The 23,006-nt window shown below is 44.1% G+C and overlaps 2 protein-coding genes across 4 annotated transcripts in view; one reads left to right on the forward strand and one right to left on the reverse strand.

Annotated features, from left to right (window-relative positions):
• CCZ1 (CCZ1 homolog, vacuolar protein trafficking and biogenesis associated) overlaps positions 1-1,236 on the forward strand; it is a 34,009-nt gene extending 32,773 nt beyond the window's left edge. Inside the window, exon 15 of the mRNA XM_019422595.2 lies at positions 886-1,236. Coding sequence (XP_019278140.1) covers positions 886-941 — 56 coding nt within the window. The 3' untranslated portion in view covers positions 942-1,236. The remainder of the gene's footprint in view (positions 1-885) is intronic.
• A 2,577-nt stretch (positions 1,237-3,813) lies between these two features.
• Positions 3,814-23,006, reverse strand: part of LOC109251205 (radial spoke head 10 homolog B-like) — a 60,190-nt gene continuing 40,997 nt past the window's right edge. For 2 of the 3 annotated variants that reach the window (XM_019422591.2, XM_019422590.2), the window contains exons 18-20: positions 22,404-22,497; positions 4,889-5,087; positions 3,814-4,084 (exon numbers count right to left, since the gene is read on the reverse strand). In XM_019422591.2, coding sequence (XP_019278136.2) covers positions 3,910-4,084; positions 4,889-5,087; positions 22,404-22,497 — 468 coding nt within the window. In that variant the 3' untranslated portion in view covers positions 3,814-3,909. The remainder of the gene's footprint in view (positions 4,085-4,888; positions 5,088-22,403; positions 22,498-23,006) is intronic. The other variant, XM_019422593.2, reaches the window with a different exon arrangement.

Raw genomic sequence — 23,006 nt, forward strand, 5'->3', positions numbered from 1 at the left:
CCTGTGGAAAATGTCCCTGTGTTTCGGAAACTTGGCACTGGCCAAAGGAAATGATTTTCTGTAATGCTAAAAGAAAAAAAAAAATCCTGTGGCTTCATACAGTGTGTATACAGATGTCCACTCTGATCCCCGGTGACGAAGACCCACCCCGTGGCAGGGCGGGCCGGTTCACTGGCAGTTTCCAGGCCCCCGTGCGCGCATTGTTCCAGCACCGGCCTTGGCTGATCCTCACGGCTCTTTGCGCTGGCCGCGGGGGGAGCGTGTCCCCTTCACGGCCTCCGCTCCCTTGCTGCACCGCATACGGCCTGGAGCAAGGAGTGGACGTTTGGGGGAGCGCCGCATGGACAACAGTGAGGTGTGAGGTTTCATTCTCCGCACGTGTCTGCTGGGACACGGTTCGTCTCTCCCATCGGTGCCTCTAGTGAGACTCGAGCGCGTTAGAAACCGCAGGAGACGCGGCCCCGGGTGCAGTGGGAATTGAGTGGCGTCACGATGGCGCCACCTCCGCGGAGCACTTGAACTACGGCCCGGGTGGCAGCTAGGGTTTCTGGGGCGTGGCACCCGATGGCCCAACATTTTAGACATTGGGCTGCAGCCCCCAGCCTGTGGGTGTGTCAGGCGCTTGCGGGGCTGGGCGTGCGCTTCCCGGCCCGGAGGAGCGGCCCGTGGCTGTGACACGGCAACTGAGGTCCCGGGGACACGAGGCTTTTTTTCCCCATTGTCTTGACTCATGAACGTTTCTTGCCCAGGCCTGAGGGTGAAGGCCGGCAGATGCGGCCATTTACTGGCAGCTGTATTCCAGAAGAGTTTAAGGGACCAGTCTGTGTCATAGAACCTTTCCAGTGAAAACCTCTGTTTCTCACTCCCTGTTTCTGTCTTTTGCAGAAGAGGTAAAGAAACTTTGTGCGACGCAGTTCAATAACATATTCTTCCTGGATTGACGGATAACGGCTCGCCGGGACATCTTTTAAAAAAACAACTCCGCAGGCATTCTGTTTACCACGGCAGGTTCTCGGTCATATTATTGACTGAATTAATGACAATAGTAAAGCAATACTTGCTTTGAAGAATCAAATTTCTACTCAGTCTGATGATCCCCTGGGGTTTTTAGATTTTACATATTTATGTGGAAATAATTAAAGGTAGTCGGCTACATCTCCCGTCATTCCATTCTTTTGACATTATGTGAATATTTTACTGGGAAATAAGACTAATAAATTGTTAAGGTTTTTAAAATTCTGGTTTTGCTTGGAGTCTCGCGCCTGTTGTTTGTTTGTAGACCACTCCGCCCAGTGGGCGCTGGCTGTGGCTCATCCTTGGGGATTTTCTAGAGCTGCTAGAGCTCCCAGAATTCGCCCCTCTACCCCCATCCCCACCCCCCCCCCCACGGTCACTGGACCTGCAGGGGCGAACTCTGAGGCATTTGCCCAAAGTAATTGCTAGACGTTGGTTTTTCTCTTGAGTACTGATGTGATTTTTAGACCACGTATAATAGAACTTCACGAAAGTGCCCCAGCCATGGTCTAAACATAAAGCGTTCTGCACGTGTCCCGTAGAACCCTGAGGGGTCACAACTGCCTGTGTCTTCACAGCTGAGATGTAGTCTGGCTGGATTTAATTTAAAAAAAATTTTTTTTAATGTTTATTTATCTTAGCAACAGAGCGCCAGCCGGCGAGGGGCGGACAGAGAGGGAAGACACAGAATCCAAAGCAGGCTCCAGGCTCCAAGCTGTCAGCACGGAACCCGACGCGGGGCTCGAACTCACGAACTGTGAGATCATAACTGAGCTGAAGTTGGAAGCTTAACCAACTGAGCCAGCCAGGCGCCCCCAGAGATCCTATTTCTTGCCCTGCACTATGCCAAGCTCTGAGCCAAGGGTTTTTTAATTAATTTTTAAAATACTCGCTCCAGGCTCTGAGCTGTCAGGCAGACACGGTTCTCATGAACCGTGAGATCATGACCTGAACCAAAGTCGGACGCTTAACTGACTAAACCACCCAGGCACCCCTGGATTTTACCTAAGTTAACCTACTGTTGGTAGTCTGGACATCCCAGTTTGGGCGGAAGCTAGCCAGGCACGGTCTGGGAAAACTGGTACCACCCCAGCTCCAGGCGGGGCTCCTCACTGTTGGCCCTCAGGCAGCCCACATGAGCCCGCTGTCAGAGCGGAGGACGGATGACTTCTCGTCCACCTGGAGTACTCTTGTCGCTCTCGTGTCTTACGTAATGTACGGTTTCGGTTATGAAATCACGGATCATTCTTAACCCATGAGCTACTTGAGGTTGTGTTTTATTAGTTTCCAGCGATAGGCTTTCTGTGTTGAGTGTTCGTTGCTGACTTAGTAATTGCAGCATAATTACATCATCATCTGGAAATACATCCTTCGAAGTTGTACTTTTGACCATAAAGCATAGTCCGTGTTTATCCTCTGTTGCATTCTTGTGTGTTCAGACTTTTTAGTTTGCTTGCTAAAAATATCTATATCCCCCCCTAAATAACTGTCTTTTTGATCTGTTTCTTCTCTGTAATCCTTTAGCTTTTGCAAGGCTCGTATGTAAGATGCTGAGGAATCATGCATCTTTTTGTTGTTGGTCCCTTTATCATTATTTCTAGTTTTATCCCTATTCAGATGTTTCCTTTAAATTCTGTTCTTAATATTGCTCACGATTCCAGTCATTTTGATTAGATTTTCCTGGTCCGTCTTTTTCCATCTCTATTTTTATCCTTTGTTGTTTATTGGTTCATTTTGAGAGAGAACAAGGGAGGGGCAGAGAGGGAGAGACAGAATCCCAAGCAGGCTCCGCACCGTCAACATGGAGCCCGATGCACGGCTCAAACCCATGAACCGTGAGCCAGGATGGAGTTGGGATGCTTAACCAAGGACCCAGGTGCTCCAAAAGGGTTTTCTTATAAAGAATAACATTGAAATGAGTTTCTGTTTTGGTTTTTTGTTTTTGTTTAAATGTTTATTTACAAGAGAGCATGAGCAGGGGAGGGGCAGAGAGAGACAGAATCCGAAGCAGGCCTGATGTGGGGCTTGAACTCACGAGCTGTGGGATCATGACCTGGGCCGAAGTCGAATGCTTAATCAACTGAGCCACCCAAGTGCCCCGAGATGAGTTTCTATTTTGAACCCAGCTAAAGATATGGGGGCTTGGGGATTGGGAAGGGAACCTGCTCACACTGGGGAGGTATATTGGCACTGCCCCACCATCTCTGGCGATTTCGGTTCCCAGCCTCTTTGTTGTTTTCCCATTTCCCCAGCTTCATGTTGAACGATTGTTTCCTTCCCTCTGCTAGTTTGGAAGCCGTAGATTGTATTTTTATGCTTCGGGTGGTCACTCTTATATTTAACACAAATCATTAGTATAACAGTGTCTGAGACGTAAAGCTTCACTTAGTGCTGAGCGCACCTGTTCATCAGCTTTTCTGCCTTGGTGTTTCGTCCCTGCGGTGTCTGCAGTGCTGGGGAAGGCACGGGGCCGGAGAAGAGGCCGCACGTGAGTACAGGTAGGACTTGCACGTGGGTCACTTACAGGGGCAAAGGGGGGGGGGGGTCCGGGCTCGGCAGGGGGCCTGAAGAAATGTTTAAATTTGTACACTACCACCTGTCTTCCGATAAGTTTTATCAGATTCTAAATTTCATCACCGATACCGTACTTGGATTCAAAAAAAATACATTGAACGCATGCTCATTTAATACCCATGTGTGTATTTTCATTCAGCTCTGTTTTCAGGCATGTCCGTGATTTAACTGTGTAAAACCTGAATTGCAGTGGGCCCAGGCAGTTACTTCAAAAACACTAAAACGAGGTACAACACAATTTTATTAGGAAACGTGTTACAGAGCTTTAGTTCTAAGCTTTTACATCTCGTTCTTGGGGTTCGTTTACAAACCCAGTAACTGTTACTTTCTCTTCTTCTTGCTTGTGACGGGCTTGCTGGATTGGGACACCACGGTGTCCTCTTTAGGGGGGCTCGATGTGAAACTGGAGGACGGGGCGTCGACCGGCTCCTTGATCACAGCGATGTCCACCTCAGAGTCTTGTTTTTTGGTCTCCTCCTCTCTCAAGCTATTCAGCCTAGGGCAAGAAGCAAACCCAGGAAGGTAGCCTCATTTACTTTTTATTTTGCAATCTCAAAACCTGTTTTATGCTATATTTGGTGTAAAGTAGGCCACACCTAGATTTCAACAGTTTTTGCAAGCAAAACTGTAAACTCTCATCACTTTGCCTGAAATAGAAAGTGATGCCATACCCGGACAGTCCGGAATGACATTTTCACAAAGCCAGACAGACTTCTGAACCCCTTTCCTCTGTAGCAACTTAGCCGCTAGTAAGTGGCCTTTAAAAATCTTGGGTTCTTTACCAACAGGCTCAAGGCATGCTTTGCAAAGAGCAGGCTTCAGCACCCTGGACAGACATGACTGTACAGTTCTCGACCGTGGTTCTAGAAAGGTAGCCAAACAACAGGTAGGGGTTGCTCACCACGTGCCAGGCACTGTTCTTGACACTTTACAGCATCGGCTCACTAAATCCTCACCACAGCCCTATGGGGGTTCACGTCCACTTACAGATGGGGAAACTGAGGCATGGTGACGGGCCCTGCCCGGGGCCACCTACGTGTCAAGGGGTAGGGTTGGGATCTGAACCCGGCAGCCTAGCCCCGTGGGCCTCTGCACTCCGTGGGAGCCTCGGGGCCCGGGCATCCTCACCCCCCAAGTGAGCCAATGGCTGCAAGCAGGACCCTTCCCTGCCGTCCCATGTTCTCGGTGCCAGGGGAAGAGCTGCCTCCCTCAGGAAGCCACACACGTGTAAAGACGGGAAGGCAAGGCAAGGAAGGCTCCTGCAGGAGGGGGGCTGAAGCGCTCTGGTAGGTCAGGTCACCTGGCTTCCAGCTCTTCGTTTTCCAGCCTCCGCCGATGGGCCGTGGCTGCGTCCTGTAGCCGGTCTTTGCTGACTTTCTCCTTGAGGGCTTCTACACGTTTGTGTGCGTGGAAAAGCATGTTCACAAAAAAGATATACATACTCGTGATCCAGATGGTGAGTTTTTCCTTTTGTTCGTCCTTAGATTTCTCTTTTCTCTCTGGAAGAAAGTTTAACTGAAATCAGCATGAAGGGCACCTGGGTGGCTCAGGCGGTTAAGCGGCCCACTCTTGGTTTGCGCTCAGGTTACGGTCTCACGGTTGTGGGATCGAGCTCTGAGTAAGGCTCTCTGCACTGAGCGGAGGCCGCTTAGGACTCTCTCTCTCCCTCTGCCCTTCCCCAACTCGTGCTCACTTTCTCAAAAAAACAAAAAACAAAAACTCAAAAAACAAAAATAGAAAAAATCAGCACGAATACAATTCCAGGTCTTCCACTTCCTACAAGGGCTAAGTGTCCTCATGGCCTGGACGATGGGGTGATGCTGTGCTCCCCACAACCTTGGAGGGAACCATAAAATTTTTACTGACAACCTGAAACAAGGCGGGGGGCAGTAGACCAGAGCTTTGATCGTCGACATTTTGAGTCTCCTGGTATTTTTCTGTAAATGGTATAAGTATTTTGGTTTTCTAAAATTAAAACTATGGGGAAAAAAATTTTTTTTAATTAAAACTATGGAAAATTTGCATTTTCCATGTTTCACAGGGAAAAAAAAAACCCTCTGTTTTTGCATCCATTGTCTTTAAAGGCACTTTTCACTGAGAAAATAAAGGATTTTTAACTCCAAATTGAATAAGAACGTGGGTAAAATGACTGACTTCATAGGAGTTGCTTCCCATCCAGTGGGGCCAACAGATGTCTACTTTGGAATGTGTTTCATAGTTGATTCTGGAAAGATCAGGCTTTGGGTAGTTTTACAATATCAGGAAACTCCAGGATCTCTCAGGACAGCAAGTATTTTTAGACTGTGTCTATAGCTTGGGTTTCTGTGCTGTGTGAGGGCGGGCAGGGGTGAGGCAGGTGGGGACAGGTATGACGGAAAGGTAGGGCCTGTCAGCAATTCGCCCTCCCGTCCCAAGAGCCACGTGGAGGGCACGGAGTGGGACGCTGACAGGAAGAGACTTTATCCCACGGCCAGGTCTTACAAAGACCAAGGGAAGCCTTCATCTGCGCTTCCCAAGTGAGTTCCTAGGTTCTCGAACATCCGCGTAACCCGCGGCGTGCCAAGGCGTGGGGGAGTGCTGGGCGTGGAGGCAACTGATGAAGAGCGACTCACTGTGATTGTTGAGCCGGGTCCAGACTCGGCACCACGTCAAGGGGCTTGCACGGCCTCTGACTTCAGCAGCAGAGCACAGCAGTTCGGAGCACGGACGAGACCAGACCAGAGTCAGGCTCGGCTCTGCCCCTTACTAGTTGTGCCCAAGCTCCCTCGTCTGCAATAACAGAACCGTGGGGTACCCTCCTCACAGACGCGTTGGGACAAGTAAGCGCTCAGTGATAGGCTGTGGCTTTTCCACAGGCAAATAATTAGGGAATAAGAGGCCACACACTGGGAGAAAATACCTGCAAAACCTACCAGATGAAACGATGCCTTGTATCCAGGTGACAAAAATAGCTCCTATCTTTGGCCTCAGTGACACAATTCAATGAAAAAATTTAAAGACACCACTAAGTGGTGGAGGGGACATAGAGAAAGGTCCTCCTAGATCGCTGGTGGCATAGAGAACGGCACAGCCAATTTAGGAAAACAGCCTGGCTATTTATTTTAAATGTGTATTTATTTTAAGAGACAGCAAGCAGGGGAGGGATAGAGCGGGAGGGAGTCCCAAGCCGCCAGCACAGAGCCTGAGGCAGGGCTCTATCCCACAACAGTGACATTATGACCTGAGCAGAAATCAAGAGTTGGACGTGCAAGCGACAGAGCCACCCAGGCGCCCCAATTTATTTTAAACGTTAAGCATATACTTAGCATATGACACAATTCCACTGCTAGCTAGCTATCCAAGAAAAGTGAAAATATGTCCTCCGAGCCTTGTCCTTTTCACTCTTCACGTTAGCCCAACTGTCCGTCAACTGGTAAACAGATAAAATGTGGTTTATTCAGACAATGAGACGCTACTCAGCTATACAAAGGAACAAAATAAACGTTACCACGTGAATGAATCCCAAAATAACTGTAAGTGAAAGAAGCCAGATGCAAGAGACCTAGGCTGCCGTTCGTGTGGAACATCCAAGAACAAATGCGCGAGGAAAGCGAGGTCATTGGCGCCACCTCCCACACTCCACACACGCCACCCACATGCCAGTAGTGACAGTGAGCTGGGGAGCACTCACAGAACGTGGGCCAGGGAAAGTCCCCAAACCTGCGTGTTAGCACCGGCTTTGGAAAAGCAAAAGGGAGGCTGCCAGCACTCGGCCTGGTACATTGCAGGATCATGAGAACACAGGAGGCCTTATGAATTCTGCCACAAGAGCGACCAAGGAAGGTGGAGCAGGTGTGTCCTTAGGTGGTCTGACAAAGCCTCAACCCCTAGCAAGGCTGATGGAAAATACTCTTAGTAGACACTAGGGGGTGACTGATTCCTGAGATGCAAAGACAGAAACACAAGGCTTCAAGGAACACGAACTATCTAGGAAACGTGACACCATCACGGGATCACGGTCTTCCAGTACCAGCCCCAGACTGACCTGAACGTTTACAATAGCCATTGGATGGACACTCCGGGAGCTACAAGCTCACACGGAAAGACAGTGCAGTGAAATCGGGAAAACAGCATACGAACAAAAGCAGTTTATGAAAAGGACATGGAAAATCACAACCAAACAAATCGTGGGGCTGCATGAAATGGAAGCACAGTAGAGCATCACCCACAGAGTGGATCACGCAGAAGAAAGAGCCTGTGGATTAAAAGGAACTTTTGAATTAGTAATGTCTAGGTTTCATCAACATGGCACCATTTAGGCTCTGGGAATTCAGAGATTATAACCAAGTCCCTGACCTCCCCGCTCCGCTGGTTTTCATGCACACCTCCCCCAACTCTTTCCCAAGGGATAAACAGGAATCTGTTACTTTCATTTTTTCTTACTAGATTTTCAGGTCTTGGGTTATACAGATTTTGTTAAATGAATTGAAAGGGTTTTTTATGCTTTGGAGTTTTAAAAATAAGAATATAAGAATAATTCTTATATTGGTACTTTCTTAAATTTTTTGATCATAAAATTCAATTTAAGAGAGTAATTTTTGGACAGTTTTTTTCCCCATGATCATTCAGGTTTTCTGTAATATCCTGAGTCTATTTTTGTTACTAACCTAGAAAATAACTCAAAATTTTCAAATTTATTAAATTTTTAAAAAATATTTTTATTTTTGAAGGAAAGAGGCAGAGCATGAGTGGGGGAGGAGCAGAGAGAGGAGACACAGAATCCGAAACAGGCTCCAGGCTCTGAGCTGTCAGCACAGAGCCCGACGCAGGGCTCGAACTCACGGACCATGAGATCGTGACCTGAGCCAAAGTCAGATGCTTAACCAACTGAGCCACCCAGGCGCCCCCAAATTTCTCAGATTTATTAGCTTAGAGATGTATAGGGCAAACTTTTTCCTATACTTGAAAAAATCTTGTCTGTGGGTACTTTTTCCTTCTGAGACTTTATGTGTTCTCTCACTTTCACTCTGCATTAGGATCACAGACCTCTGTCTTCTCACTAAAACTGATCATTCCGAAAGCTGGTTCTTCATGTAATTTTAATATTTTTGTTATGTATAACTTATGAATTTTTTTGGTAATGCCTTCCTCCTGCTCTCCTCGCATTTTTTAAGGTTTATTTATTTTTGAGAGAGAGAGAGAGAGAGAAAGCATAGAGTGGGGAGGGGCAGAGAGATAGGAAGAGAAAGAGTCCCAAGCAGGCTTCATGCTGTCAGTGCCAAGTCTGTCGCAGGGCTCAGTCCCACCAACTGCGAGACCAGGACCTGAGCCGAAAACAAGAGTCGGTTGCTTAACTGAATGAGCCACCCAGGCACCTTGATGCTCTCATTTTTATTTATTTATTTTTTAATGTTTATTTTTGAGACAGAACATGAGTGGGGGAGGGGCAGAGAGAGAGGGAGAGAGAGGGAGACACAGAATCACAAGCAGGCTCCAGGCTCCGAGCCATCAGCACACAGCCCAGTATGGGGCTCGAACCCAAGAAATTCGAGATGGTGACCTGAGCGGAAGCTGGACACTCAACCAACTGAGCCACCCAGGCACCCCCTGATGCTCTCCTGTATCTTATTACTCCTCCTTTCTACCCTTTTGGGCTGAATGTTTAGGTTTTCTTAATAGCGAAAACCTATTAATACTATACATTTTCTTGGGTTATAGTTTGACCATGTCTCTTAGGGAATGTTTACATTATTTCAATTTTCTAATTATTTTCAGAAATGTAATTTCATTTTTCTCTGAGAATTATTTTGAATAGGGGACCTCCTATTTAGTTGGGCTTTTTGTTGTTGTGTTTTTGCTTCTTTTTCATGTTAGAGAGAAAGAGAATCTTAAGCAGGCTCCATGCTCAGCACAGAACCCAACATTGGGCTCAATCCACAACCCTGGGTTCATGACCTGAGCCAAAATCCAGATGCTCAACCAACTGAGGCGCCCCACTTTGATTTTGCTTTTAATGTTGAAGGGGTTGTATGATACTTTACTTTTTTTTTTTTTTTAACTACACACACTTGGCCCTTCTTTAATAGGAAGAGTACAGTAGCATTGGACTACCCCAGCAAAAGGAGAGAGGTTAAGTTGGAAGCCAGTGTGAACAGGGCCGAGTAATCACTTGGGAGTTGGATAAGAGGAGGCAGCAGATAGAATGCTAGAAGTATTTTACCAGGAAAAGAGAGAACATTAGGAGGAATGGCCAACTAATCTTTGACAAAGCAGGGAAGAATATCCAGTGGAAAAAAGACCACTCTCTTCAAGCAAATGGTTGGGAAAATTGGACAGCACCATACCTAAAAATCAAAAGGACAGAAGACCTAAACATAAGACAGGAAGCCATCAAAATAAAATGGGCAACAACCTCTTTGACCTCAAATGCAGCAACTTCTTACTTGATGGGTCTCCAGAGGCAAGGGAAACAAAAGCAAAAATGATCCATTGGGACCTCATCAAGATAAAAACCTTCTGCACAGCAGAGGAAACACTCAGCAAAAGTAAAAGGCAACCAACAAAATGGAAGAAGATATTTGCAAATGACATATCAGATAAAGGGTTAGTATCCAAAATCTATAAAGACTATATCAAACTAAACACCCCCCCCCCCCAAAAAAAAAAAACAAATCCAGTGAATAAATGGGCAAAAGACATGAACAGACACTTTTCCAAAGAGGACATCCAGATGGCAAACAGACACATGAAAAGATGCTCAACATCACTCATCATCAGGGAAATACAAATCAAAACCACAATGAGAGGGATGCCTGGGTGTCTCAGTCGGTTAAGCATCCATCTTCAGCTCAGGTTATGATATCGGGGTCCGTGAGTTCAAGCCTGGCATCCAGCTCTGTGCTGACAGCTCAGAGCCTGGAGCCTGTTTCTGATTCTGTCTCTCTGCCCCTCCCCTGCTCACACTCTGTCTCTCTCTCTCTCAAAATAAATAAACATTAAAAAAAACCAAAATACCACCCCACACCTGTCAGAATGACTTAAATTAACGACTCAGGCAACAACAGATGTTGGTGAGGATGTGGAGAAAGAGGATCTCTTTTGCACTGCTGGTGGGAATGCAAACTGGTGCAGCCACTCTGGAAAACAGTACGGATGTTCCTCAAAAAATTAAAAATAGAACTACCCTGTGACCCAGCAATTGCACTACCAGGTATTTGCCCAAAAGGATATGAAAATGCTGATTCAAAGAGGCACATATACCCCAATGTTTATAGCAGCGCTATTGACAATAGCCAAAGTATGGAAAGAACCCAAATGTCCATCGACTAACGAACGGATAAAGAAGATTTGGTATCTATGTACAATGGAATGTTACTCAGCGATCATAAAGAATGACATCTTGCCATCTACAACCACATGGATGGAACTAGAGGGTATTATGCTAAGCAAAATTAGAGAAAGACAAATATCATACGATTTCACTCGTGTGGAATTTAAGATAAAAAACAGATGAACATAAGGGAAGGGAAGCAAAATTAATATAAAAACAGGGAGACAAACCATAAGAGACTCTTATTAAATACAGAAAACAAACTGAGGGTTGCTGGTGAGGTGTTAGGTGGGGGAAAGGGCTAAAGGGGTGAGGGGCATTAAGGAGGACACTTGTTGGGCTGAGCACTGGGTGGTATATGTAATTGATGAATCACTAAATTCTATTCCTGAAATTATTATTACACTATGTTAACTTGGATTTAATTCTTTTAATGTAAAAAATATATAAGGAATATGAGGCACCAATTCAGAGTTTCATTGTTTTTAACTTGAGCATCTTTAAAAACCATCTCACACTATACACAAAAATAAAATGGATTAAAGAGTTAACCAGAAAACTCCTAGAAGAAAACATGTGCAATATTTTCTCTGACATCAGCCCTAGCAGCATTTTTCTAGACGTGTCTCCTCAGGCAAGAGAAACGGAAGCAAAAATAGGCTGAGACTATGCCAAAATAAAAAGCCTTTGCACTGTGAAGGAAACCACCAACAAGACAAAAAGGCAATCTGCAAAATGGGGGAAGATGTTTGGAAATGATATATCTGATAAGGGACTAATATCCAAAATATATAAACAACACCAGAAACAAATAATCCTATTGAGAAACAGGCAGAGGACCTGCATACACATTTTTCCAAAGACATTATACAGATGGCCAACAGACAAATGAAAAGATGACGGGAGCCTAGGTGGGTCAGTCGGTTAAGTGTCCGACTGGCTCAGGTCATGATCTCACGGTTAGTGGGTTCGAACCCCGCGTCGGGCTCTGTGCCGACAGCTCAGAGCCTGGACCCTGCTTTGGATTCTGTGTCTCTCTCTCGCTCTCCTCCTCCCCAACTCACGCTCTGTCTCTCTCTCTCTCTCTCAAAAATAAACATTAAAAAAAATTTAAATAAAAAAAAGAAAGAAAAGATGAACATCACTGATCATCCAAAATGGAAATCAAACCACAGGGAGATATCACCTACGCTTGTCAGAATGGCTAAAGTCAAAAACACAAACAAGTGTTGTCAGGGATGTGGAGGAAAAGGAGCCCTTGTACCCTGGTGATGGGAATGCCAACTGGTGCAGCCACTCTGGAGAATAGGATGGAGGTCTCTCAAAACATTGAAATTACCATATGATCCAGGAGTTCCGCTACTGGGTATGTATCCAAAGAAAATGAAAACACTACTTTGAAAAAACATACACACTATGTTTATCGCAGCAGTATTTACAATAGCCAACATAGGAAAGCAACCCAAATGTCCATCCATAGGTGAATGCATAAAGCTGTGTTCGTATAAATGTTTATACACAAGTATGTATGTATATACACATACTTATACACATATATACATGCAGTGGAATATTACTCGGCCGTAAAAAAATGAGATCTTGCCATTTACAACAACATGGATGACTGTGAGGGTAGACTGTTAAGCAAAATCAGAGAGACAAATACAATTTGATTTTACTCACATGTGGAATTTAAGAAACAAATGAGTAAGGAAAAAAGAGACAAACTCTTGAATACAAAGAATTGGTCGTTGCCAGAAAGGCAAGTGGGCAGATGGGTGAAAGTTTAAAAAGTGGGTTCAAGGGTACACTCATCCTCATGAGCACAGAGTAATGTATACGATTATTGAATCATATTGTACACCTGAAGCTAATACTGTGGTAATTATACTTCAGTTTAAGAAAAAGTGCATGAGACTCGCGTGAGAGAACTCAACCGAGAAGGATGTAGTCAGCAGCATCAGGCTCAAGATGTGGACGTGCAGGGCCCATGTGGAGGAACCACCGTCCTGGCAGACTGATGCAACTTGGTAAGATCCTGCTTTTAAAAGGCCACTCCAGGGCTGCCTGGGAGGCTCAGGTCATGATCTCACTGTTCTGGAGTTCGAGCCCCCATCGGGCTCTGTGCTGACAGCTCAGAGCCTGGAGCTGCTTCGGATTCTGTGTCTCCCTCTCTCTCCGCCCCTCCTCTGCTTGCTCATTCTCTCTCAAATAAACATTTAAAAATAAATAAAAGTCAACTCCAAGAGAAGTGACGTCACCCAGATGGTGACATAGGTCATTCCCCGACTTCACTCCCCTTCCAAAAGAAGAACCACCAACTATTCATGGACAAGACTCTGCTGAGAGAACCCTCAAATACAGGGGTGAAGCTGAAGCACCCCTGCACCACAAAGAGCAAAACAGCCCTGGAAGGGTAAGAGGGATGGCTACATGTCGACCACACTCCACCCCCAGCCCCCGCCCTGGAGGCTGGCACAGCGTCAAATTGAGAGGCCTCCCCTGAGCCTGTGCTTCCTCGAGTGGGAAAAGAGAGTCCAGGGTAGGCATCCAACTCCCCCAACACTGTGGGTCATTTCTTGGGGACCCCTGCTCCAGTCTCACCCCATGGAATTGCTAGGGAATCGGGGCGGCGGGGGGGGGGGGGGGGCGGGAGGATTTGATTGTGACAGAAGGATGAGGGGCTTGAAACAGCACTGAGATCTTGGCAGACAGTCCCTACCCACAACACCCGAGTGGTCATCCCCAGACAGCGTCTTTGCCCCCCTGCAGAACCAAGTCGACGGTGAAGTCTGACGGGGAAACTCCGTGGGATACAGGTCAGCCTGATTCATGTTCTCAAATGAAGAGCTGCGCCAGCCCTGGAGCCTGGTCGGCCCCCGGCCCAGGCAGGGGAGCGGAGTCAGAGCCTCCCTTGCAGCAACCGCCCCCATCTGACCAGGAAGGCAAGGACACCTGCCTTCCTGCTGGCACAGGCCAGCAACACTCAAGCAGAAAGTACGGCAGGCAGAGCCACGTATGGAGGGTTCCACCGCTCTGCCCGAGCAGAGGAGCTGATCACAGCCCCACCCAGGGCCCGAGTAAAGCTCCCAGCCCTGCGCAGCCAGAAAGCCTGGCCAGAACACCTGGAAAGCCGTGTAGCCCAGCCACACTTGAGCAGACTCTGAGCAGGGCAGGGAGTCTGCAGAGCTAATCCAGGGAACGTGGGAGCACGGGTTGGCTTGAGCCAAGATCACGAGAGAATAGCCTTGCCCGCCTTGGGGCAGTTTTCCCTCTCCACTCAACCGAGGAAACTAATTGATAACACTGCTTCCTCCCACCCCCACTCCACCTCATTGCTGGACCCAGTCTTTAGCCCATCCAGCAGATCTGCAATTGAACAGAGAGCACAGCCTAGGACTTTCCATGTCTACAGAGAAAAACGAGTAACCTGCCTGGCCAGGGAATTCACTGTACGTGCTTGCCTGATTCAGGTACCCAAACAACAAGCCATGCAGACCCTGGGCCCTGTACTGCTTCCCTGCCAGGGTAGGGAAGCTAATTCATAGCTCCGCCTACAGCTGAGTATACTCCCCAATCCCAACCAGCTGGTAAGCCTGACCAGAACACCCAGACAACCGGAAAGCCTATCCTATAGCCTCACTTGGCCAGGGAACCACGCCACCAGTCCTGCCCAAAACTGTTCTCAGTCAGTTCTCACTCACCCTCCCCCTCAGCCTACCTGAGCCTACCTCAGAGCTCGGGCACTGGCCTTACCATAAAACAGACCCGATAACAAGCCCACCTGCCCGGAAAGTACCAGCAGACACATCCCGACGCCCAAACCGAGCTGATGGGGGAGCCACTGTCTGCTAACGCGAACCTGTGGGGTCTGAAAGAGGAAACCGCTTGCTCAAATGCACAGATACCAAAGTAAGGAATCAAGGATCGTGAAAAATCGGGTAAATAAGACACCACCAAAGGGCAGTAGAGCTAATTAGATCTAATAAAGCTCTGATAGCTGACCCTAAAGAAATGGAGATCCATGAACTGTTGAAGCATTCAGAACGATCCTCTTGAAGAAGTTCAGTGAACTACAAAGAATGCACAACTACACAAAATTGAGAAAACAGTGAAAGAACAAAACAAGTCCAACAAAGAAGCCATCAAAAAACGCAAAACCAGAAATCCTAGGGCTGAAAACTACAACTGAACTGAAGAATTCATTAGTGAGCTTTATTTTTTATTACTATTTGTTAATGTTCATTTTTGAGAGAGAGTGTGAGCAGAGGAGGGGCAGAGAGACAGGGAGACAGAGGATCTGAAGCGGGCTCCACGCTGACAGCAGCAAGTCTCATGTGAGGCTTGAACCCATGAACTGTGAAATCATGACCTGAGTCGAAGTTGGACACTCAACCGACCGAGCCACTAAAGTGTCCCTATTACTATTTTTTTAATAGTAGGCTTTGAAAGCAGACTTGATCATGCAGAAAAATCAGTGACCCAGAAGACAGGGCATTTGAAGTTAGAAGAGCAAACAGAAAAAAAGGTGAAGAAAGATGATGGGACTTAAGGGTCACAAAAGAAACAGTATTTCCATTATGGGGATTCCAGAAAGAGAAGAGAAAGGGGTAGAAAGTGGATTTAAAGCAATAAATAATGGCTGGAAACTTCCCAAACCTAAGGAGAGAAAAGGACCAAAGACTCCAAATAGGTTTAGCCCCCATGGGGCTACACTGATGTACACTATAATCATCAAAAGTCAAAGAATTTTGAGAGCAAGGGTGAAGTTACAGATAAGGGATCCCCTGTATGACAAGTGGCTGATTTTTCAACAGAAACTTTTCAGGTCACGAGGAAATGGAATGAACTATTCAAATACGGAAACAAAAAATGGTCAGCCAAGAATTCTACCCAGCAGAGTTGTCCTTCAGAAATGAAGGAGAGGGACAGACTTTTCTGGGCAAACAAAAGCTGAGGGAGTTCATCACCACTAAGCCTACCTTATAGGAAACGCTAAGGATGGGAACGCAAGCTGATGCAGCCACTCTGGAAAACAGCATGGATGTTCCTCAAAAAACTAAAAATAGAACTACCCTATGACCCAGCAAGTGCACTACCAGTTATTTGCCCAAAGGATATGAAAATGCTGATTCAAAGGGCACATAAACCCCAATGTTTACAGCAGCACTATTGACAATAACCAAAGTATGGAAAGAGCCCAAATGTCCATCGATGGTTGAATGGATAAAGAAGATTTGGTATACATGTACAATGGAGTATTACTCGGCAGCCAAAAAGAATGAAATCTTGCCATTTGCTACACTATGTGGATGAAACTGGAGGGTATCATGCTAAGTGAAATTAGAGAAAGACAAAAATCCTATGACTTCACTCATATGAGGACTCTAGGAGACAAAACAGATGAACCTAAGGGAAGGGCAACAAAAATAATATAAAAACAGGGAGGGGGACAAAACAGAAGAGACTCATAAATATGGAGAACAATCTGAGGGTTACTGGAGGGGGTGTCGGAGGGGGGATGGGCTAAATGGCTAAGGGGCATCAAGGAATCTACTCCTGAAATCATTGTTGCACTAGATGCTAATTTGGATGTAAACTTTTTTTTAAAAATGCTAAGGAGAGTGCTTTGGAAATTCAATGACACTAATTTACATCATAAAAACAAGAAGGTGGTGTTAAACCCACTGCTAATGGTGAACACTTCGATTCTGTAATATGGTAATGATGGTGCATAATTCACTGAAACTCTAGCTCAAAAGTTTAAAAACATAATAAAAATAACCATAATTACAATAACATGTTATTAGTTACACAATATTAAAAATATGTAAATGGTAAGTCACATCAGTAACTTAAAATGTGAGGGGGAGAAGAAGTAAAAGTGTAAAGTTTAGGAACTCTAATGAAGTGATCAGTTTAAAATAGGGTGTTATAATTTAAAGACATTTTATGTGAGCCTTATGGTAACCACAAGGGGAAAATCCATAGTAATAACACAGAAGAATGTGATTTTAAAAAGCATACTGGGAGGCGCCTGGGTGGCCAGTTGTTTAAGCATCTGAATTTGGGTCACGTCATGAGCTCCTGGTTCATGAGTTCGAGCCCCGCATCAGGCTCTGTGCTGACAACTCGGATCCTGGAGCCTGCTTTAGATTCTGTGTCTCCCTCTCTTTCTGCCCCTCACCTGCTCGCACTCTGTCTCTCAAAAAAAATGAACATTAAAAAAAATTTTTTTAAGAGTGTACTAATATCAAAGACATAAAAACATGAAAAAGGCACAGCAGGATAAAAAACAAGGAACAGCAGTTCTTTGAAACAATCAGAAAACAATTAGCAAAAGAGCAGGAAGTCCTTACCTATCAATAATTAAGGGTAAATAGATTAAATTCTCCAATCAAAAGCACAGAATAGCTAAATGGATAAAAAGACACAATCCAACGATAAGTTGCCTGTAAGAACTCACTTTACCCTTAAAGACACACACACAGACTGAGAGTGAAGGCGTAGAAAAGATAGTTCAAGCAAATGGTAACAACACCACCAAAAAGACAGGTAACAGACTCAAATATAAAAATGGCGGGGCGCCTGGGTGGCTCAGTCGGTTGAGCGGCCGACTTCGGCTCAGGTCACGATCTCACGGTCCATGAGTTCGAGCCCCGCATCGGGCTCTGGGCTGACGGCTCAGAGCCTGGAGCCTGCTTCCGATTCTGTGTCTCCCTCTCTCTCTGCCCCTCCCCCGTTCATGCTCTGTCTCTCTCTGTCTCAAAAATAAATAAAAACGTTAAAAAAAAAATTTAAAAATGGTAACAAGATGAGTGCCTGGATAGTTCAGTTGGTTAAGTGTCCAACTCCTGATTTCAGCTCAGGTCATGATCTCATGGTTGGTGAGTTTGAGCTCCAAGTCAGGCTCTGCACGGACAGTGCGGAGCCTGCTTGAGATTGACCGTCTCCCTTTCTTTGTTTGCCCTTCCCCTGCTTGCACTGTTTCTCTCCCTCTCTCTCTCAAAATAAAAAAATAAACTTTAAAAAATTAAAATAAGAATGGTAAAAAGGGACAGGGAAGGTCATTATATAATGATAAAGTTGTCAATCCATCAAGAAGACATAATGATTGTATTTACACTCCCAACTTCAGAACACCTAAATAAAACAAAAACAGAGCAAAAAGAAGAAATATGCAATACAAAAATAGTTGGAGACTTTAATACCCCACTCTCAACAGTGGATAGATGATCCAGACAGATAATCAATAATCCAGACAGCAAATTTGATCAACACTACAGACCATATTGGACCTAACAGATATTTATAGAACATTCTGACAGTAGCAGAATAAACATTCTTCTTAAGCACACATGGAACATTTTCTAGCATAGACCATACGTTAGGCCACAAAACAAGTCCTAGCAAATTCAAGAAGATTAAAATCATACCAAGTATCTTCTCTGATCACAGTGATATGAAACTAGGAATCAGTAACAGGAGGAATACTAGAAATTCACAAACACATGGAAATTAACACTCTCCTGAACAACCAATGGATCAAAAAATCAAAGGGGAAATTTTAAAGTATCTTGAGATAGATGAAAATAGAAACACAATATACCAAAACTTACAGGATGCGGCAAAAGGAGTTCTAAGAAAGAAGTTCATAGCAATAAACACCTACATTAAAAAACAAGAAAGAATTCAAATAAACTAACTGAACTAAGAGTTGGTTCTTTGAAAAAATAAAATTGACAAATCTTTAGCTAGACTAACCAAGGAAAAAAGAGGAACCAAATCAACAAAATTATAAATGAAAACAAACATTACAATACCACAGAAATATAAGGATCATAAGAGGCTACTATGAATAATTATACACCAACAAATTGGACAAACTAGAAGAAATTGAGAAATTCTTAGGCACATACAACCTACCAACACCAAATTCAAGAAGAAATAGAAAATCTGAACAGACCAATTACCAGTAAGGTTGATTAGTAACCAAAAATCTCCCAGCAAAGAAAAGCCCAGGACCAGATAGCTTCACTGTTGAACTTTGCCAAATATTTGAAAAACAATTAATGCCAATCCTTCTCAAACTCTTCCCAAAAACTGAAGAGGAGGGAACATCCCCAAGCTCATTTTACAGTCAGCCTTAAACTGATGCTGAAGCCAGAAAACGACACTACCAGAAAATTACAAGTCTGTATCCCTGATGAATATAAGCACAAAAATATTCAATAAAATACTAGCACACTGAATTCAGCGCATTAAAAGCATCATTCACCATGGCCAGCTAGGATTTATCCCTGGGATGCAAGGATGGTTCAACATATGAAAAACATATGAAAAAAACATGAAAATGTGATACATCACATTGATAGAATGAAAGAAAAAAAATTATCTGACCCTCTCAGTAAGCACAGAAAGAGCATTTGACAAAATTCTACATCCATTCATGATAAAAACTCTTAACGGTTATTTACTTTTGAGAGAGAGGCAGAGAGACAGAGTACAAGCGGGGAGGGACAGAGAGAGGGGGAGACACGGAATCCGAAGCAGGCTCCAGGCTCTGAGCTGTGAACACAGAGCCCAACGCAGGTTTTGAACTCATGAACCATGAGATCGTGACCTTAGCTGAAGTCAGACGCTTAACTGAGCCACCCATGCACCCCCATGATAAAAACTCTGAACAATTAGATACAGAAGGAATGAACCTCAACATATATTACAAGCCATCAGTTAACGTCATAATCAAGGGTCAAAGATTGAAAACTTTTCCTCTAAGATCAGGAACAAGAGAAGGATGCCCACTCTCACCATTTTTATTCAACATAATACTGAAAGGTACTAGCCAGAGCAATTAGGCAAGAAAAAGAATTTTGAACTATCATGATACAAAAGGAAGAGGTAAAATTGTCTCTATTTACAGATGATATGATTTTATACATAGAAAACCCTAAATACTCTACCAAAACACTGATAGGTCTCATCAATGAATCCAGTAAAGTAGCAGGATATAAAATTAACATACAAAAATCAATAGGGTTGCTATACACTAACAATGAATTGTCAGGAAAAGAAAGAAAATGATCCCATTTACAATACCATCAAAAACAATAAAATACTTAGGAATAAATTTAGCCAAGAGGTCAAAGATCTCTGAGTACTTTGAGACTGGTGAAGGAAACTGAAGACAAAGATAAATGGAAATGTATCCCACATTCATGGATTGGAAAAATTAATACTGTTAAGATGTCAATACTACCAAAAGTCATCTATAGATTCAATGCAATCCCTACCAAGATTCCAATGGCATTTTTAACAGCAGTAGAAAAAAATTTAAATTTTTTAATGTTTATTATTTTGAGAGACAGAGCATGAGCGGGGGAGAGCAGAGAGAGACAGGGAGACAGAATCTGAAGCAGGCTTCAGGCTCCGAGCTGTCAGCACAGAGCCTGACATGGGGCTCAAACCCACGGACCATGATTAGCTCTAAAATGTATTTGGAACCACAAGAGATGCCAAAGCAATCCCAAGAAAGAAAAACTAAGCAGGAAGCATCATACTTCCTGATTTGAAGCTATGCTATACAGTATAGTAATCGTAATAGTATGGTACTGGCATATAAACAGACACATAGACCAATGGAAGAGAATCAAGAGCCCAGAAATAAAAAAGTATGTAGAGTCAGTACTTGACAAGGAAGCCAAGAATGTTCAATGAAGAGAAGATAGTCTCTTCAATAAGTGGTGCTGGGAAAATTGGATATTTACATACAAAGAATGAAACTAAATTTTTAATTTTTTTTTAACGTTTATTTATTTTTGAGACAGAGACAGAGCATGAGCAGGGGAGGGTCAGAGAGAGAGGGAGACACAGAATCCAAAACAGGCTCCAGGCTCTGAGCTGTCAGCCCAGAGCCCGATGCGGGGCTCGAACTCACAGACCGCGAGATCATGACCTGAGCCGAAGTCGGATGCCCAACTGACTGAGCCACCCAGGTGCCCCATAAACTAAATTTTTAAAAATTATTAAAAAATTTAAATATAAGATTAGAAACCATAAAACTGCCAGAAGAAAACACAGGGAAAAAAGTTCCTTGACATGGGTCTTGGCAAGGACTTCTTGGATATGATGCCTAAAGTACAGGCAACATAATGAGAAGTAGACCACTAGGATGACATCAAACTCAGCTAATGCACAAAATGAAAAGGCAACCTATGCAATAGGAAAAAAAAAATACTTGCAAACCATATATCTTATAAGGGCTTCGAATCCAAAATATATAAAGAACTCCTACAACTCAACAGAAAAAAAAAAAAATAGACAAAGCATCTGAATAGACATATTTCCAAAGAAGATGTAGGAGTGGCCAACAGGTACATGAAAAAAGGCCCAACATTACTCATCATCAGGGAAATGCAAGTCAAAACCACAGTGAGAAGTCACCTCACACCTGTTAGAATGGCTAGCATCGAAGAGACCAGAGGTAACACATGCTGGCGAGGACGGGGAGAGAGCGGAACCCTCGTACACTGTTAGAGGGAATGTAAATTGGTACAATCACTGGGGAAAACCGTATGGAGTTTCCTCATAAAATTCAAAACAGAAGTACCACATAACTCCTCAATTCCGCTCCTGGGAATATAGCCAAAGGAAGACACTATGTGGAAGAGACGTCTGCGCCTCCATGCTCACTGTGGCCTCATTCGCAATAGCCAAGACATGGGAACAACTGAAGTGTCCAGTGGAAAAACGGATAAAGGAGCTGTGGTAATAGACACAACGGAATTTTATTCATTCGTTAAAAAGGAGGAAACCCCGCCATTTGTAACAACCTGGATGGGCCTCGAGGGCATTATGCTCAGTGAAATAAGCCAGCCAGAGAGAAAGACAAATGCTGTATGCTCCTACTTACCCGTAGAATTAAAAACAAAACAAAAAACTCATCGAAAAAGAGACCAGACTTGTGGCTACCAGAGGCTGGGGATGGGGGTAAGGAGGACTGGATGAAGGTGGTCAAAAGGAGGTCAACTTCCGGTTGAAAGGTAAGTACTAAGATGTGATATACATCATGACAACTATAGTCAGCTCTGCCATATGATACAGAAGAAAACTGTTAAGAGAGTAGATCCCAAGAATTCTCATCACAAGGAAAAAAAAATTTTTTTCTTTTTATCAGTTATCCACACGAGGTGACGGATGTTAACAAAACGTACTTTGGCGATCATTTCCCAATATATGTATTTCAAATCGTTACACCGTATACCTGAAATTTTGGCAGCATCGTAAATCACATCTCAGTCACACTGGAAAAAAATACAAAGGCAAACAGAAAAAACTCAGCAAGATCAGGCCGTGAAAGTAAACTTTGTTAAGCGGGTGTCAGGATTGGAAGTGGCCCTGGCAGCCTAATTACATTCTAAAAAGACGCTTGTATGTTTTTATCAACTTTATATCATTTACGAGTGACAGTTTGCAAACATTAGAGTTCAATAATGAAACTACTCACCGTTTTGAGGTAAAAAAAAGGTTAGGCCTTTTCCTGGAGATTTAAAATTCAATTTGGAAATTCTTTCATCACTCAGAGACTTCCTGATCTTGGGCTTTTACATAAAAACAAAAAATCATAAAGCAAAATATGATTTCTGCATCATTGTGGACCCAAACTAATTTTCTGCATTATAAGTAATTAGAAAGTTATTAACAAAGCCATTCTTTTTAAACTAACAAAACTATTTCTGGAGCACTCGGGTGGCTCAGTCGGTTAAGCGTCCAACTCTCAGTTGCAGCTCAGGTCACCATCTCACGGTTCCAATATGAGTTTGAGCCCCATATTGGGCTGTGCACTGATGGTGCGGAACCTGCTTGGGATTCTCTCTCTCCTCTCTCTGCCCCCCCCCCCCACTCACGCTGTCTCTGTCTCTCTCAAAATAAACGAACTTAAAAAAAATAGACTATTTCTAATTTTAACCTGCATAAAACATTGCTACTTATACAATTAAGGAAATGAATAACAGATTTATTGTATCCATTAAAACATTCTTCCTAAGAAACCAGACTTCAAAGTCTTCCCTGTGTCTGTTGGGAAGGGGTTTACAATGTACCGTTAACT

Source organism: Panthera pardus, unplaced genomic scaffold (genome assembly GCF_024362965.1).
Source record: "Panthera pardus isolate Hobbes unplaced genomic scaffold, ASM2436296v1 HiC_scaffold_4, whole genome shotgun sequence".
Lineage (NCBI taxonomy): Eukaryota > Metazoa > Chordata > Mammalia > Carnivora > Felidae > Panthera > Panthera pardus.